Genomic DNA, 15,537 nt, shown 5'->3' with positions numbered 1-15,537 from the left:
GTCCTCTCTTGAAGGTTATACTGTAGTGAGGTGGCACAGGAAGGTCAGGAGGATAGTGGCGCAATGTAACTATACTGTACTGTGAGTTGACCTGTAAACATAAGTTTAATATGTCTCCTTGTTGAAGAGTGGGATATGTTTCAAATGCTTTTTTTCTGCTTTTGTTAATTTATCAACCTATCCTTGTGCTGCAGTTGTCCGTTGGCGTTTATCGAATATAGTAAATAGTTTTTCATTCTCACTTTTGTCAGGCATAAAGTCACAGCCCTGGCTGGCAATAAAACAAGACACAAACAGACCAAGAGATGTACTGCCCAGGTAAGCAGGTGGGGAAGAAGAGAAAACTAATTTGGAACCAAATAACACGGAGATTTTCCTGTCCTGGTTGCTCTCTGACGCATAAGAACCTCAGTGTTGAGCAGCCGCAAAAGCCGCCTTCACTCTCTCTTTAATTGCTTGATAGTCCACAAAACAGGAAGTTGGCCTTAACCATACGCAATAGTCAACTGCTTGACTGCAGAGCAAGGTTCAACACGGACTTTGTCAGCTGTGCGAAATGACGGCGCTATTACATATATTGGAACTGTTAGACATCAAAAGCTTTTTGCTTTTTCTCTTCATTTTCCTTCTGGTGTTTGATTATATCAAAACCAAACCACCAAAGAATTTTCCTCCTGGACCGTGGTCATTGCCTTTTATAGGCGATTTGCATCACATTGACTTCACCAAAGTCCATCTACAGTTTGTCAAGGTAAATCATGCATATGTGAGACCAACCCCGGCTATGCGGACAAAACGAAGCTGTAAAGATTATGTTTGAGCTAGTTATTGCACTTCCAACTAAAGGAAGTGTCTACTTTAGGTAACATTAAAGACGCTGCGTTTTATTGACGTCGTATTAAAGGCGCCCAAAGCAACATAAGGGCATCAAAATGGAAATATTCTGGATAAGACAATCTTTATGATATTGACATTTACTTCACCATATTAGCACATTAGCATCATTATTTGATACTTTGGGCGTTAAAAAGAGCGCTAAAACAAGCCGCAAGAGCTTAGCCCTTTATTTATTGGTGCCAATGTGTGTCTCTTGGGTAGGAAAATTAGCTATTAGCTTAGTGTGTGACTCGGATCTGTGATGCCGGTGGACCTACTGACAAAGATTACATATTGCACTTGCCTTTTTTCCGTATTGTCTTAGTAGTAAGGTGTGGCAGAATCATCAATAGAAAGGAAACAAAATGTACATGTCCACAACACCTTTGTAACAACACGAAAACACTTGTGCTGTCAGTTTAAAGCGTTATTAACAGCGTTAAGGCAAACCTACGGAACCCTGGAGGGGTCTTTACAAAATGTTTCACATGTGCAGAGAACGTGCACTCGTTTAACTAGAACGTGCGCTTGTTTTACTACAATGTGCTCTCGTTTTACTATAGTGTGCTCTCGTTTTACTTTATTGTGCGCTCGTTTAACTAAAGTGTGCGCTCGTTTTTCTATAGTGTGCTCTCATTTTACTAAAGTGTGCCCTCGTTTTACTATAGTGTGCTCTCATTTTACTAAATTGTGCTCTCATTTAAAGCATTGTAAAACGAGGGAACCATTTATTAAAACGAGGACACTATTTACTAAAACGAGGGAACGATTTGGTACAATGAGAGCATCACTTAGTGTGTGCACGATCTACTTAACAATTTGTAAAACGTGCACTCGATATTGTCTTGAGTTGACACATTTAAACATGAGCACGTTACAACAATCCAGGAGATAGTGGAAACCTGTCTAGCGAGATGGATCTGGTCAGGGTATACCATGGTTTGGGCATGGCGTACAAGGATATATTGAGAACTTTAGCCACCCAGCATTAGCCTGGCCATTACCAGCCTGTGACTCCATTTCATTCCGTCTTTCAGTCTGGGCCAACCCAATGCATTTTGGTTTCCGAGATCGGCGGGTGCTTATCTTGAGGTTTAAAATCATTGGAGTTCCCTTAACCAATCAGCAACGTTTAGTAAGCATTCGGTAGATTAAACTCTTCTCAAAGCCAGTTGGGAGAAGAGCTACGACGTCCTTTCCAATCATAAAACTTACAAGAAAATACTCTTGTTCTCCTTTTAATTTTCTGATGTTCTCGAGAGTTGAGACAACTTTTCCGATAGCTTTTCGTGTCTTTTCCTCCCAGGCGAGTTTTGCGTCACAGCTCTGAACTGTTCGCTGATTGGTCCTGCAAAATTTTGAGTTCTGGAGACGATTGTCAATGGGGTTGGGCCAGACTGAGTATGAGCTTGAAATCAATTCAGGCGGAAATACGTAGGCTGGTGTCACCAGGCTAACCCAGCATGCCATGGTTATGAGTTTGAGCACATTAAAAAGGATGCTGAGAGCGAACCGTCTCCTTCACTTTGTTTCCACACCTCGCATGTGATTGAACTCCTCCTACAGATTTAATAGTAATGCCTTCAAACGTGGTCAGGTTACTCTTCAGCAATGGGGAATTAAAAGTTATGAGAGTCTTTTACAAAGTGTGAAGGGTGTGGGCGTGGCAGACCCTCAAACTATGCACTCTTCACAACTCCAGTCACTTATAACTTATGCATATATTGTCGAAAGTGCACGAAATTGAAAGTGGTGGGTCATTATGAGACCCTCTGAATGAGCAGAATAAACCGGGAAAATATCGGAAATGACAAAAGTGAGCACATTTTATTAAATCGAGGGCTCGATTAAAGGAAAACGTGCTCACGTTTTATTAAATCGAGGGCTCGATTAAAGGAAAACGTGCTCACGAATTATCACGGCCAGAAAAAATATAATTTAACGTGACCTCTCCCGGGTTCCGTACAAACCCATTTTAACGCCATCAATTTTTTTATCGCGCTTTTTTTTTTTTTTTTTTAGATTAACATTCTTTTTGGCCTCGCAAACTGTGTAGTGGGCTAACGTTACGTTTGAGTGAATGGTGAGCGAGATATGGCGAAATGGATGATAAAAAGATTCTGAATAGAACGTTTACCTTTAAAAGTTATGTTGTGCAAAAAAAGCGAGCTTCGCTGTTGTCTGAAAATGTCAACAGGCAGCTGGCTGAAAGCACAGAAGTTGTAGGCTTAACTTTTATTGGTAACCTAACTGTTACGGTTCATTGTTTTTGTAATAAGAGGCCTGACTTCTATGTTCACAGCAAACTTGAAAAAAATAAAATTTTAAGCCATGGTTTAACTGCACTATAGGCTGAGTCCTTGTTTATCTGAAATTTGCACTTTATAATTTTATTTTCTACTGCCCTGTTTGGCAATGTTGTTTTTCAATAAAATAAAACATCCACTTTTCCATGTTGATAAGAGCATTAAAATAAATAAAAAATGATGGGAAAAAATTAATTGAAGGGACATTAAGAATAGGTAAAAATGTGCGATTAATCGCGATACATTTTGAGTTAACTGTGACAAAAATGTGATTCATTGCGATTAAATATTTTAATTGTTTGACAGCACTGGTATACACATGTTAAGGGATACAAATTTCAGTGACACTAATTGATTTAAATGTAAACCCTTCCATGATGCTATTTCTGTGAGCTTAATTTTTTATAAAAAACCCAATTACCTCACCTGATTCGCTTGCTTGATGGCTGCACGTCCCTTTAATGCAATGTTGTGTGGATATTTGTATTTGGTTTATTGTGTCTTAGTAGCAGTGATATTGTGTCTCTTCCAGTTTGCTGAAAAATATGGGAACATTTTCAGTATTAGATTTTTTGGACCAAGGATTGTTGTTCTCAATGGACTCAAGCTAGTGAGAGAAGCATATGTCCATCAAGGAGAAAACTTTGCTGATCGTCCTTCCTTACCTATATTTGCTGATATTGTGGGAGACAAAGGTGATTTTCCACTACACAAAGGAGAAAAACCAAGATCATTGTCTTGAGTACTGTTAGCACTACCAGAGCTGGGGTGTCCCTCTCTACCTTTAAGACGCTTTGGATAAAAGTGTCTGCTAAATGACTAAATGTAATGTAAATGTACTGTGTAATAACTGTTACATACTCAACCTCTCCGTAAAGTACCATTCTGTTGTTTCAATCGTTATCTGGTTGGTTTCTGCTTAGGAGTTGTTGTGTCTAATGGATATGCTTGGAAACATCAGAGACGGTTTGCTCTGCACACCCTGAAGAATTTTGGATTGGGCAAAAGAAGCCTTGAGCCTTTCATCCTTCAAGAGTGCAGATATCTAAATGAAGCATTAGCTAATGAGCAAGGTAAATGAATAAGGCATATAATAATAAGGAAAAATCCAATTCAGTTCTGAGGAGCCTCAAGTTGGTGTGTGTTATCTCTGTACTTGTTTCATTCAGTAAATTCTCGTAAGTTTTGGATGTGTGTGTCCATACAGTCTTTTTACTTTGGTGCTCCCTGTTAAATCCCTCGACCCGCAGTGGCTTGTTAACAATGCTGTGTCCATCCCTATAAAAGTTGTGTGTGGCCTATCAAAATATGTTGACTTTTGCTTCTCCCAGGTAAACCATTCAATCCACTTTGGCTTGTTAATAATGCTGTGTCCAACATCATCTGCGTGCTGGTGTTTGGGGAGCGCTTTGAGTACTCCAACAATGACTTTCAGGCTCTCCTGAAGGACATCAATGAGGTCATCTTTCTGGAAGGATCAGCATGGGCTCAGGTGATCCTCTCCTCACACTCTAAGCTCTTTGCATATCCAGAAAATAAAACATGGACAGTTGATACCCTACTGTCTTCAAATAAGTGTATTCCTTTTTTGTCTTCTTAGTTGTACAACATGTTCCCGTGGTTGATGCGCAGAGTGCCTGGCCCACACCACAAAATATTTTCTCTTTGGGGAAAACAGATGAGCTTTGTAAAGAAAAAAATTGAAGACCATCGAGCAGACTGTGATCCGTCAAACCCTAGGGACTACATTGATTGTTTCCTTGGAGAAATGGAAAAGGTGAGTTCTAAACCTGATTGTTCAAATCCTTGATTGTGATTGGCTAAAAGCCGTTGTAAAATCCAGCATTACCTTACAATTTGACCTGATTACATTCCATATTACTGCGCAGCGAATGGCAAGGCATTCATATAGCGCATTTCATACCCAGTGTTCCATCTGGCTGTTGCGTTGCTTCAAGGGTTGCGTGGCAACGATTTATTTAGGAACTATAATTTTTAGTGGCGGAAGAATGACGGTTTATCATTAAACTGTTGTTTCTTAAATTGAATTGTCTTTAATTATGAAACCATATCAAATATGTGTAGTAACAGGTTTAGAAAAGCAATAAGCCCCGCGAGTCCGTGCTTTGCGCTGATTTTAGAACAGGTAAGGGGGTTTAACGGCACTCCGCTTCGCGTCGTGCCTAACAACTCCCTTACCTGTTCTAAAATCAGCGCAAAGCGCGGCCTCTTGGGGCTTATTGCTTAATTGAATCATTCCAATAAATGATTGGGTCATATACAGTTATATGTGAGCTGGATCCTTGATTGTGATTGGCTAAATGCAGTTGTAAAATCCAGCAGAACCTTTCAAGTTGTCCTCATAACATTCTAAGATTACATTCCATATTACTGCGCAGCGAATGGCAAGGCAATTTTATTCATAGCGCATTTCATACACGCGTGGAGCAACATCATCTGGGACACTGAAGCGTCAAAATCAGGATATCCCTCTGGCTGCACCAGCAAAGAGGAGCCCGTTTGAAAACTATTTCAACAATTGCACTTTTAATGGCGATATACAAATTAATGTGAATAAATAAGCACCCCTTTTTTGTTGGTAGCGCAAGTGTTCCATCTGGCTGTTGCATTGCTTCAAGGGGTTGCGTGGCAACGATTTATTTAGGAACTATACTGTGTAGTGGCGGAAGAATGACGGTTTATCATTAAACTATTGTTTCTTCAATTGAATTGTTTTTATTTAATTAAACCATATCAAATATTTGTTGTGACAGTTTTAGAAAAGCAATAAGCCCCGCGAGTCCGTGCTTTGCGCTGATTTAAGAACAGTTAAGCTTTGCGTCGTGCCTAACAACTCCCCTTACCTGTTCTAAAACCAGCGCAAAGCACGGCCTCTTGGGGCTTATTGATAGTTTTCAGTGACATCACTGCAATTGTTAGCTGACGGGCAAAAAGAACAGCGAAACAGCGAGAAACAGTAGTGAAAAACGCCGAGCAGTGCCTACTCAAATACGATTGCCATCAACCACAGACCATACCACTATAGCCAGACAGAAATATTCAGAAGGGAAAACAAATTAGGAACTTGTGATACATTTATTGCAGGTGTCCTGACATTTTTATTTCGTTAACCTCCCCACAGTCTTAAATTTAGTATACGAATAGAATCCTCACAACAATCACTTGGGAGATATACTGTACATTCATGCAATCATACAATCATAACATGTCTAATTTCAGGATCTCTCTCCCTCAACCCAGAATAGTAATCCATCTCTTTTTCACACACTGTTGAATGAATCGTAGAAATGTGAACACGCCAGTCACAAGATTGATCCATATACTGATTATCATTTAACAAATGCATGCTTACTGAAATTGCTTGAGTCATGTTTAACAAACCTATATAATCTATGCTTGCTGAAAAACTGCTTTAATAGTGAACTATGCTTACATACTGTTGAAAAGAGGTTTTGAAGTGAACACCTTATGTAGAACAATGTATGTGTTTAAATGCTGTTATAATTTTGAGTGTCTTTAGAAATGTGCAAGGCAGACAAAAAAGGGAAGTGTCATTTGGGGCCCTGAGTGTCAGGAAATGTGTGGTCAGGTCAGTTGGAGGCGAACACATGATGTTGGTGCAGATAATGAACACGTGTTTGTTAAAGTATGACATAGAGAAGAAGGTACTGAGCAAGTCTAACAAAGTTTAGAATGTATGACCTAAAAAGGAAAGGTCTGTGACTTGGGAGGAAGTAGACTGGGGATAAAAAGGGGAGACGCTGTGAGCTTTGAGTTAGTCTTTTGAGCTTGTTTTTTGCTGGAGCTAGTCGACAATAAATCTTTGAGGTACTAATTTATACCACAAACCCGATTCTGACTCCTTCAATGGGGGGGTAACTCCCCCCGCACTTGCTGCACGCCGTACCTTAGTACATCTGCTAGGAACCAGCATCCTGTTTTTGGAACGAGTCACCCGTAAGAGACCGGGACTCCTCTGAAACAGAAACCCTGGCAGCAGTGAGAAAAGGTATGTTTTCCTTCTCTTTCACGATAGAAAGAGAATACGAATAGGTGAACTCGTGAGAGACCTGGGATCCTGTTCGTATCTCGACTAAAACACACTAAAGAAGGAGTTTTGGAGTATGACATGATTTTCCGAACTAGTCAGTACTAAATGTTAGTGACAAAGTGCCGTCTTAGTTAATTGTGAGAGCTGTCGAAAAGGCTCTCGGCGTCGAAAAGCAAACAATTAATTATTTCTAGGAGGTTACTGAAGGATACATTTAACATGGCGCCCAACGTGTCGGCGTATTAAAGTCTGTTGGATACCGGGGTAAATTTCTAACGATAGACATTAATATTCCGTGAGCACGAACTCATGCTGATTTCCGTTCCTAGGATGGGAGTCTGACTTACCACCAGATAGGAAATTCAGACGTACAACTGTAGAGAAGAGTGAATTTGAATACGTGGTAAATCTAGAGCCCGTGTTTAAAGGTTAAAAAAAGGCACTTTTGAGGGATACCGAATTGATCATTCGTGTATTAATAAAGTGCGCTTCTCTCTGACGTGGGGCTATTTACTCTAATGATTGTTAGATACCAGGGTAATTTCTAATAATCGGGATAAGTAGTCCAGGTGCACGAACCCATCTGATTTCTGGTCCTATTGGAGGATAAAAAAAAATCTATGGTTAGTGCTTTTTAGTGTGTGCTGCTAATGCAGGTGGCGATACTAAAGTGTATCCCAGCAGGACAGCCACGGGCAAGGTCCTCCAGGAAGGAGGGCTTTGTATTCAACTAACAAAAACCCAAAGACAGTGAGAATGGATAATGGATCACATTCCAAAAATGCATTGCGTTGTTGTAAGAAAAAGGGAAATCATGTCATATCATCATGTCAAATCTAACTCCTGTGTGTTTGTCGAGGGGAAAATGGTTATTAGTGACAGCTAATAACACAGTGTGTCAGCGAGTGTGGAGGAATCGGTTCTAATTGGAAAAAGCAGCCTCTGGATTGCCAGAGGAAACTTAGGTAACAAAGTACAAGCCTTGCATTTGTTTAGATTGCATTGGATAGATAGATTAATTGAGTTAAGGTTTTGAGTTTTAAGTTTAATACTTTTAATATTCATTTTAAAAAGTTTAATGAATTCATTTGAATAAGTTTAATGAATTAATTTAGCTGCGTTGTTTTTTAGTATTTCTTTTTTTAGTTTTTGTTTTTTGTTCTTGTTACACTTTTCAAGCTGTTGTTCTTTGCGAACCAAGTGATTGAAGCAAATTTTGCGGAAGGGGCCAATCCGAGAGTCAGACGGGAGAGGCAAGCTGCTGTGGATGGAAATCCAAGCAGAGCCTCCTCGCTTTACTCACCGGAGTCCCCACTGCATGTTGCGACTGATATAAACCAGGATGAGCAGTTAGCCAATGATTATGGTACTGAGTTAACTGTTACTATACCTCATGATGATGAGATTGGGGCATATGCTATGCCTACTCCTAGAAATAGTCCGGAACCCATTCCGGCAGCCGCTTCCGAGAGAACCGACGATAAACAGTTTTACACAGAAGTAGCCAAAAGTAGCTACGGCTTTCCCATGGGGAGCCTTATGCGAAAATATAGAGATAAGATTCCTAGTACAAAAGCCAATCGAGGAACAATACCTACTACAAGCCCTTGCTGCGAAACGAATAAAACGAATAAAAACGTTCAAACGAATAAAACGAATAAAACGTTCGAGTAAAAACGAATTTTTGCAACATAGTTTACCTTCTTCGAGGCCGATGAGACCTGGAACGCCAACTCCTGTTCGACATAAAAGCCCGGCTAGGAGTCAGGGCCCCATTTGCACAGGGGTCAATGATAATTCAGCCGGAGCCATTAATGCGTTCAGAGGGCGCAGCCCAGTTAGATAGGCCGCTGTGAGATTGAGAGCGAGATGTAAAACAAGTAACTGAAGCAAATTTTGCGGGAGGGGCCAATTCGAGAGACAAGCGGGAGAGGCGAGCTGCTGTGGACAAAAAACCAAGCAAAGCCTCGTCGCTTTACTCTCCGGAGTCCCCGCTGCATGTTGCGCATGATATAACCAAAGAAGAGCCGTCAGCTACTGATTATGGTACTACATTAAGTGTTACTATACCTAATGATGAAGAGATTGGGGCATGTGCTATGCCTACTCGATAGAAAGAGAGTTGGGGGCAAAAAACCGATCTCCCATCCTGAATTGGTTTCAGAGCATTGAAGCATATTGAAACCTGATTGGGACTGGGGAGGCCGACCAAGAACCGATGATAAACAGTTTGATAAAGATAGTAGGATTTAGGTCATGTGATGGCTTAGGCTCTGCTCTGCATGCAAACTGGTGGGGGCAAGAAATAAAAAACAAGACAAAGAAAGCCCCGGGGAAACTGTACGAAGTGGCCTGTGAGTTCTGAAATCTCACATGAAAATGATATATGAAAATGATGAATGAAATTGATATATATGTAGCCTATATAAATATGACTGCATGTTATTTCTAATGAAATTAAAAGATGGTTTTCTTGCTGAAAATAAAGACGCTTTAGTCCTCAAGAATAATGATTGGGGTGGGATGAGTCATACTGGTCCGAAAGAGAGACTGTGTCTGCAGGCAAATGGACTTTTATTCTGGAGAAAGATGTGCTGGCAAAGAATCACGGTCTGGAGAACTCCTTGGTGGTCGTGTGGAGAGGACGGGTGCCAATGGGGCTGGTGGCTGGTCGGTTCAAGAGGAGGATGTTGAATGAATCGTAGAAATGTGAACACGCCAGTCACAAGATTGATCCATATACTGATTATCATTTAACAAATGCATGCTTACTGAAATTGCTTGAGTCATGTTTAACAAACCTATATAATCTATGCTTGCTGAAAAACTGCTTTAATAGTGAACTATGCTTACATACTGTTGAAAAGAGGTTTTGAAGTGAACACCTTATGTAGAACAATGTATGTGTTTAAATGCTGTTATAATTTTGAGTGTCTTTAGAAATGTGCAAGGCAGACAAAAAAGGGAAGTGTCATTTGGGGCCCTGAGTGTCAGGAAATGTGTGGTCAGGTCAGTTGGAGGCGAACACATGATGTTGGTGCAGATAATGAACACGTGTTTGTTAAAGTATGACATAGAGAAGAAGGTACTGAGCAAGTCTAACAAAGTTTAGAATGTATGACCTAAAAAGGAAAGGTCTGTGACTTGGGAGGAAGTAGACTGGGGATAAAAAGGGGAGACGCTGTGAGCTTTGAGTTAGTCTTTTGAGCTTGTTTTTTGCTGGAGCTAGTCGACAATAAATCTTTGAGGTACTAATTTATACCACAAACCCGATTCTGACTCCTTCAATGGGGGGGTAACTCCCCCCGCACTTGCTGCACGCCGTACCTTAGTACATCTGCTAGGAACCAGCATCCTGTTTTTGGAACGAGTCACCCGTAAGAGACCGGGACTCCTCTGAAACAGAAACCCTGGCAGCAGTGAGAAAAGGTATGTTTTCCTTCTCTTTCACGATAGAAAGAGAATACGAATAGGTGAACTCGTGAGAGACCTGGGATCCTGTTCGTATCTCGACTAAAACACACTAAAGAAGGAGTTTTGGAGTATGACATGATTTTCCGAACTAGTCAGTACTAAATGTTAGTGACAAAGTGCCGTCTTAGTTAATTGTGAGAGCTGTCGAAAAGGCTCTCGGCGTCGAAAAGCAAACAATTAATTATTTCTAGGAGGTTACTGAAGGATACATTTAACAACACACATCTTCTTCATCTCCCTATTTCTCTGTGTACTAACACACTTAACACTAGGCCTACTAGTAGTAGTTACAAAATATTATCCTCTCTCACATTCCATCTTTTTTTATCTCTACATTTCTTTCTCTACCTTTCTCTTTCTCACTAGTTTACGGATGATGAAGCATCAGGCTTCAATGTGGAAAACTTGTGCTTCTGCACTATGGACTTGTTTGTAGCAGGAACTGAGACCACATCTACAACCCTGCACTGGGGGCTGCTCTACATGATCAAATATCCTGAGATTCAGCGTTAGTGTTTGCACAGTGTCATGAAAGATCTGCTTAGATTTAATGTCCAATTAGATTTAAGGAAACCCCTCACATTTGTTAAACATTTCTAATATAAATCATTTTTAGAAAAGGTGCAAGAGGAGATTGACCGTGTGGTTGGATCCTCACGACCGCCCTCCTTAACTGACAGGGAGAACATGCCTTACACTGATGCTGTTATCCATGAGACCCAGAGAATCGGAAACATTCTGCCCTTGAATGTGGGCAGAAGTGCCACCAAAGACACCCAAGTTGGCAACTACATCATTCCCAAGGTGAGCTTGGCTCACTGTAGGCTCTACTGAATTTGAAATGGGGTATCTTGCTAAATAACTTCCAATAAATCAGCATTTTCTTGAATACTGTAGCTGCTTTTCCACTGCATGCTACCGGCACAACTCAACCCGACTACTCGCCTTTTTTTGGTTTTCCATTGAGCAAAATGGTACCTAGTACCTGGTACTTCTTTTGGTACCACTTCCGTCAAGGTTCCAAGTAAGCTGAGGCGCTACCAAAAGGTGAATGAAAGCTTTCTAGACTACTGAATGGTCAGAGGATCATTGGTCACTAAAATCATCATCACACATATGATATGTTGATGTTAGCTACTAGGTAAGCTTACCCTATTGCATTGCCTTTGAGTAACCAGAATCGTCTTGCATTCTGAGCTCTGATTTTTTTTTCAGCAGTCTTTTGTCTAGCTGCCTTCAGCCTCTCCTGAAACCGAATTTGTCTCCTTGCTATGACAAACCACATGGCAGTTTCATGCGGCATTGTTATGACGACCAGCTACATTGAGGGGTTACTAAACTGCAGTGGAAAATAAGTAGCTGTTACCAAAAGCGGTTAGAATCCAGCCGGTACCATGCAGTGGGAAAGCGTCTTATGGCTAGAATAATTCCCCAAATGCTGTAGTGTTAAGCCTAGCACTGTTTTGATTTATTTATGAACTTTTGCGTTGGTTCTTCAGGGCACAATGGTGGTGGCCAGCCTGACCTCTGTGTTGTTCGATGAGACGGAATGGGAGACCCCTCACACCTTCAACCCAGAACACTTCCTGGATACAGAGGGGAAGTTCAGGAGGAGGGAGGGCTTCCTGCCTTTCTCTCTTGGTGCGAATTTAGTACTGAACATGTCAGCAATGAGTCTTAAACATGTCATTGTAATTATGACACACATGAGCTTATGATATGATTTTGTCATTTAGTCAGATGTATAATTGGTAACCTGAAGAAAAATGTGTTCCCTAACACGTTTCTTTGATATTTCTTGACTGTGTGGTGTTCTGTTTGCTTTTTCTCAGGGAAGAGAGTGTGCCTGGGAGAGCAACTGGCCAGAATGGAGCTGTTCCTGTTCTTCACCTCACTGCTCCAGCGGTTCTCCTTCTCAGCACCACAGGGAGTAGAACCCAGTTTGGAGTACAGACTCGGAGCCACTCACAGCCCCCAACCCTATCAACTCTGTGCTGTTCCTCGCTGAGACACTTAGCTGAGCACTTTCTTTAAACTGCTGTGCTGCTTTCCGATACAAATATTTTTATGATTCCAGTATGTTGAATTTTACATATAATTCCACATAATATTATTAATATGGAAATAATATTATTATTATGTTGGTAGTGAATAAATGTTAAAATCAAATTTGTATACTTTACAAATGTATGAGGTAAGCAGTGATCAGTCTTAATTGTTCTTCTGCTCCCCATGCTGTTGTAGGGATTCTTGAGACAAGGGACAAAATGGGTTTTTAATTTCTAAAAATAAAAAGTTGATTTTTCCTAAATATATTTATATATCATAGTTGTCCCAGGTGTTGGCCTTTTGATGCTGTTGAAATACAATCTCCCAGTTCTAACATTTTTAACCATTTTGTCATGTTTGCCGGACAAGCCTGGGATTTTGTCAACACCATAAGACACCAAGAAACATTAAAAAAATGTATTTTGAATAAACTTATAGCAGTATTTTGACTTTTGGAGGTTATTTTAAGTTGTGTTATTCTATCTATGTTTTTAAACAAATACATTTACTTTAAAATATTTATATGATCAAGCTGCCGATTATTATAACTAGGGAAATATACATTTACAAATGTATGTTTTATTCTCAAAAACAAACAATGAGAGTCAGAAATACAGGTATTACAAATTTATTTAGGAAATACAGTGTTTTTATTGAGATAATCTGAGACAATGTAATAAAATGTCTTTTTAACAACAAAAATGAAGAGAAAACTCGTCTTATGGAGTTGACGCACAACAGAAATTATGATATTCATGAAATATTAAATACACAGAAGATATATTATTAAAATAGGAAGTAATGACACTACAATAGTAATGTATAAAATGTAATTAAATGGGCAAATGGTACATTTAAGTCCCATTTGTCAACACCATAAGATAAGTCGTCAACACCATAAGACAAAATGTCTTATGGTGTTGACGTCTAATGGAGTCTTACAGTGTTGACGAAATCTTCTATTTTTCATCACAACATGTGATTTCTTTGCAGAAGCCATCTTGTTTTTCACTAGCTGCATGTGGCCTCAACAATAAAGTTAGATTAAACTTTTATTTCTTAATAAAATCACATTAAACTTGAATTTTATCTGACACTCTATCTGACACTCTATGGTTGTGACATAGCTGGTTTTATAAAAGAAGATAATTCAGGAAAAAATTAGAAATATTTACTAACCAGAGCAGTGGCCTCATGGCATGTCCACCAAACAGGAAGTGGAAAAGGGGTCCTTAGAGAGTGAGTTGGCCAATATAATGCCTGATTTTTTGCATTTTTAGAAAAATCTTATGGTGTTGACAGAAACTCCGGACACAATTTCAATCACGTAAAAAGTACATAAATATATTTTTTAAGTAGTACATTTCTATACAGTTTGAATAATTACTTAAAATACATGATCACAGTAGCTATTGTGTTTGTTTTATTTTATTTAAAACTATTATTTAAGTATTGTAAAGTCATGAATCTTACTTTCGGACAAGGGTATTTTTAGCTTCAGGCAGCACACTAGGTGATATAAAATAATAAAATATTTGTAAAAAACATTAATTAACGTTTTGTGGTATAAATAAGTTCTTGTTTTATTGTTTGATCTAATTATTTCACATTTTTAAAACACATTTTAAGAATTACAATGAGTTTTATCTCACGGACATGTTTTGTCCCTCATCTCCAGTCCGTGATTGTAATCCAATACCTTTTTTTTTTATAAGATTCAGTGAATTGCTCCTCAAGGTCCTTAAGCTGTCTGGTCTGTGTGCGCCCCCAAAAAACAAAAAAAATAGCCCTGGCTTTGTATATGCAAAACAAATATAGTCGCTTAGACCAAGCATTAAACAATTCCAGCCAATCAACATGTTGCTTCAGAAGCACGGAAGGGAGGGTGTAATTTGATTGGCTGTTGAGCTCATTTATCAACAACAACATTCCCAAATGGATGGGTGAAAGAACAACAAAACGTTTGGAGCTAAATCAACTGCAATTTCCTGCTCACAAGCAGTCTTGGGTATTAATGCCAAACACCTTGAGGTTAATTTTTACTTCATGCCCTACAATAGGCAACAATTTAGAGCTTTGTTTTTCCACTCTGATATTCGATGGAGGTTTGCTCTTTAATTTGCTGTGGCATCACTCTAAGTCCACATAGTGGGCTCGAGACTAAGGGCCTGATTTACTAAAATGCGAGCGCTGCTTAATCTGCGTTCGCAAATTAACGCACAGTGTTTTTGCGCATTTTCCGTGGTATTTATCAAACCACATCTGCGCTGGGCACTATGTGCTTACTCCACCCTTTAAAGGACCTGATTTACTAACATTGATTTGCGAACGCAGCTTAATCTGGGCCTTTGCCAGGCGCACATTAACGCACGGTGTGTCCCCGCATTTCCCGTGATATTTATCAAGCCAGATCCTGGGCAATCATTATTTAGCGCACCGTTAAAAGACGGGAGAAATTGCCTGCAAGTTACTGCCCACCATGGAGATTCGAGGAAGAAAAAACTAAGGTTCAGTGGAGAGGAGATAGATATATTGGTTCACGTTTGCTCAATCATGATGAACCTGATTCAATGGGTTATATTGTTGTTTTGCCCGCCATCACCTACAGCGAGATGTTTAAAAGAACACGATTATAAATAATATGCTATTGGTGGCATTCATGCATAAACTGTCTATTATAACAATATAGGTGTGTACATGGTGAGATTAATACGTTCTGGGACATGGGTTCACTACAATATATCCCCACTGAAACAAATA

At 39.7% G+C, this 15,537-nt stretch overlaps 1 protein-coding gene across 1 annotated transcript; it reads left to right on the top strand.

The window, feature by feature from the left end:
• Positions 1 to 556: 556 nt before the first annotated feature.
• LOC308361310 (cytochrome P450 2J4-like) lies at positions 557 to 13,298 on the top strand (the record flags this gene model as incomplete). The annotated part of the gene is made up of 9 exons (XM_080833605.1): positions 557 to 751; positions 3,715 to 3,877; positions 4,106 to 4,255; positions 4,514 to 4,674; positions 4,783 to 4,959; positions 11,095 to 11,236; positions 11,345 to 11,532; positions 12,228 to 12,369; positions 12,561 to 13,298. The coding sequence occupies 9 exons, from the start codon at positions 557 to 559 to the stop codon at positions 12,734 to 12,736; spliced, it is 1,494 nt and encodes a 497-aa protein (XP_080689731.1). The 3' UTR covers positions 12,737 to 13,298.
• Between the last annotated feature and the right edge of the window lie 2,239 nt (positions 13,299 to 15,537).

This window comes from Sprattus sprattus (genome assembly GCF_963457725.1).
Source record: "Sprattus sprattus genome assembly, chromosome: 2".
NCBI lineage: Eukaryota > Metazoa > Chordata > Actinopteri > Clupeiformes > Clupeidae > Sprattus > Sprattus sprattus.
This window is presented reverse-complemented; position numbering and strand designations above follow the sequence as displayed.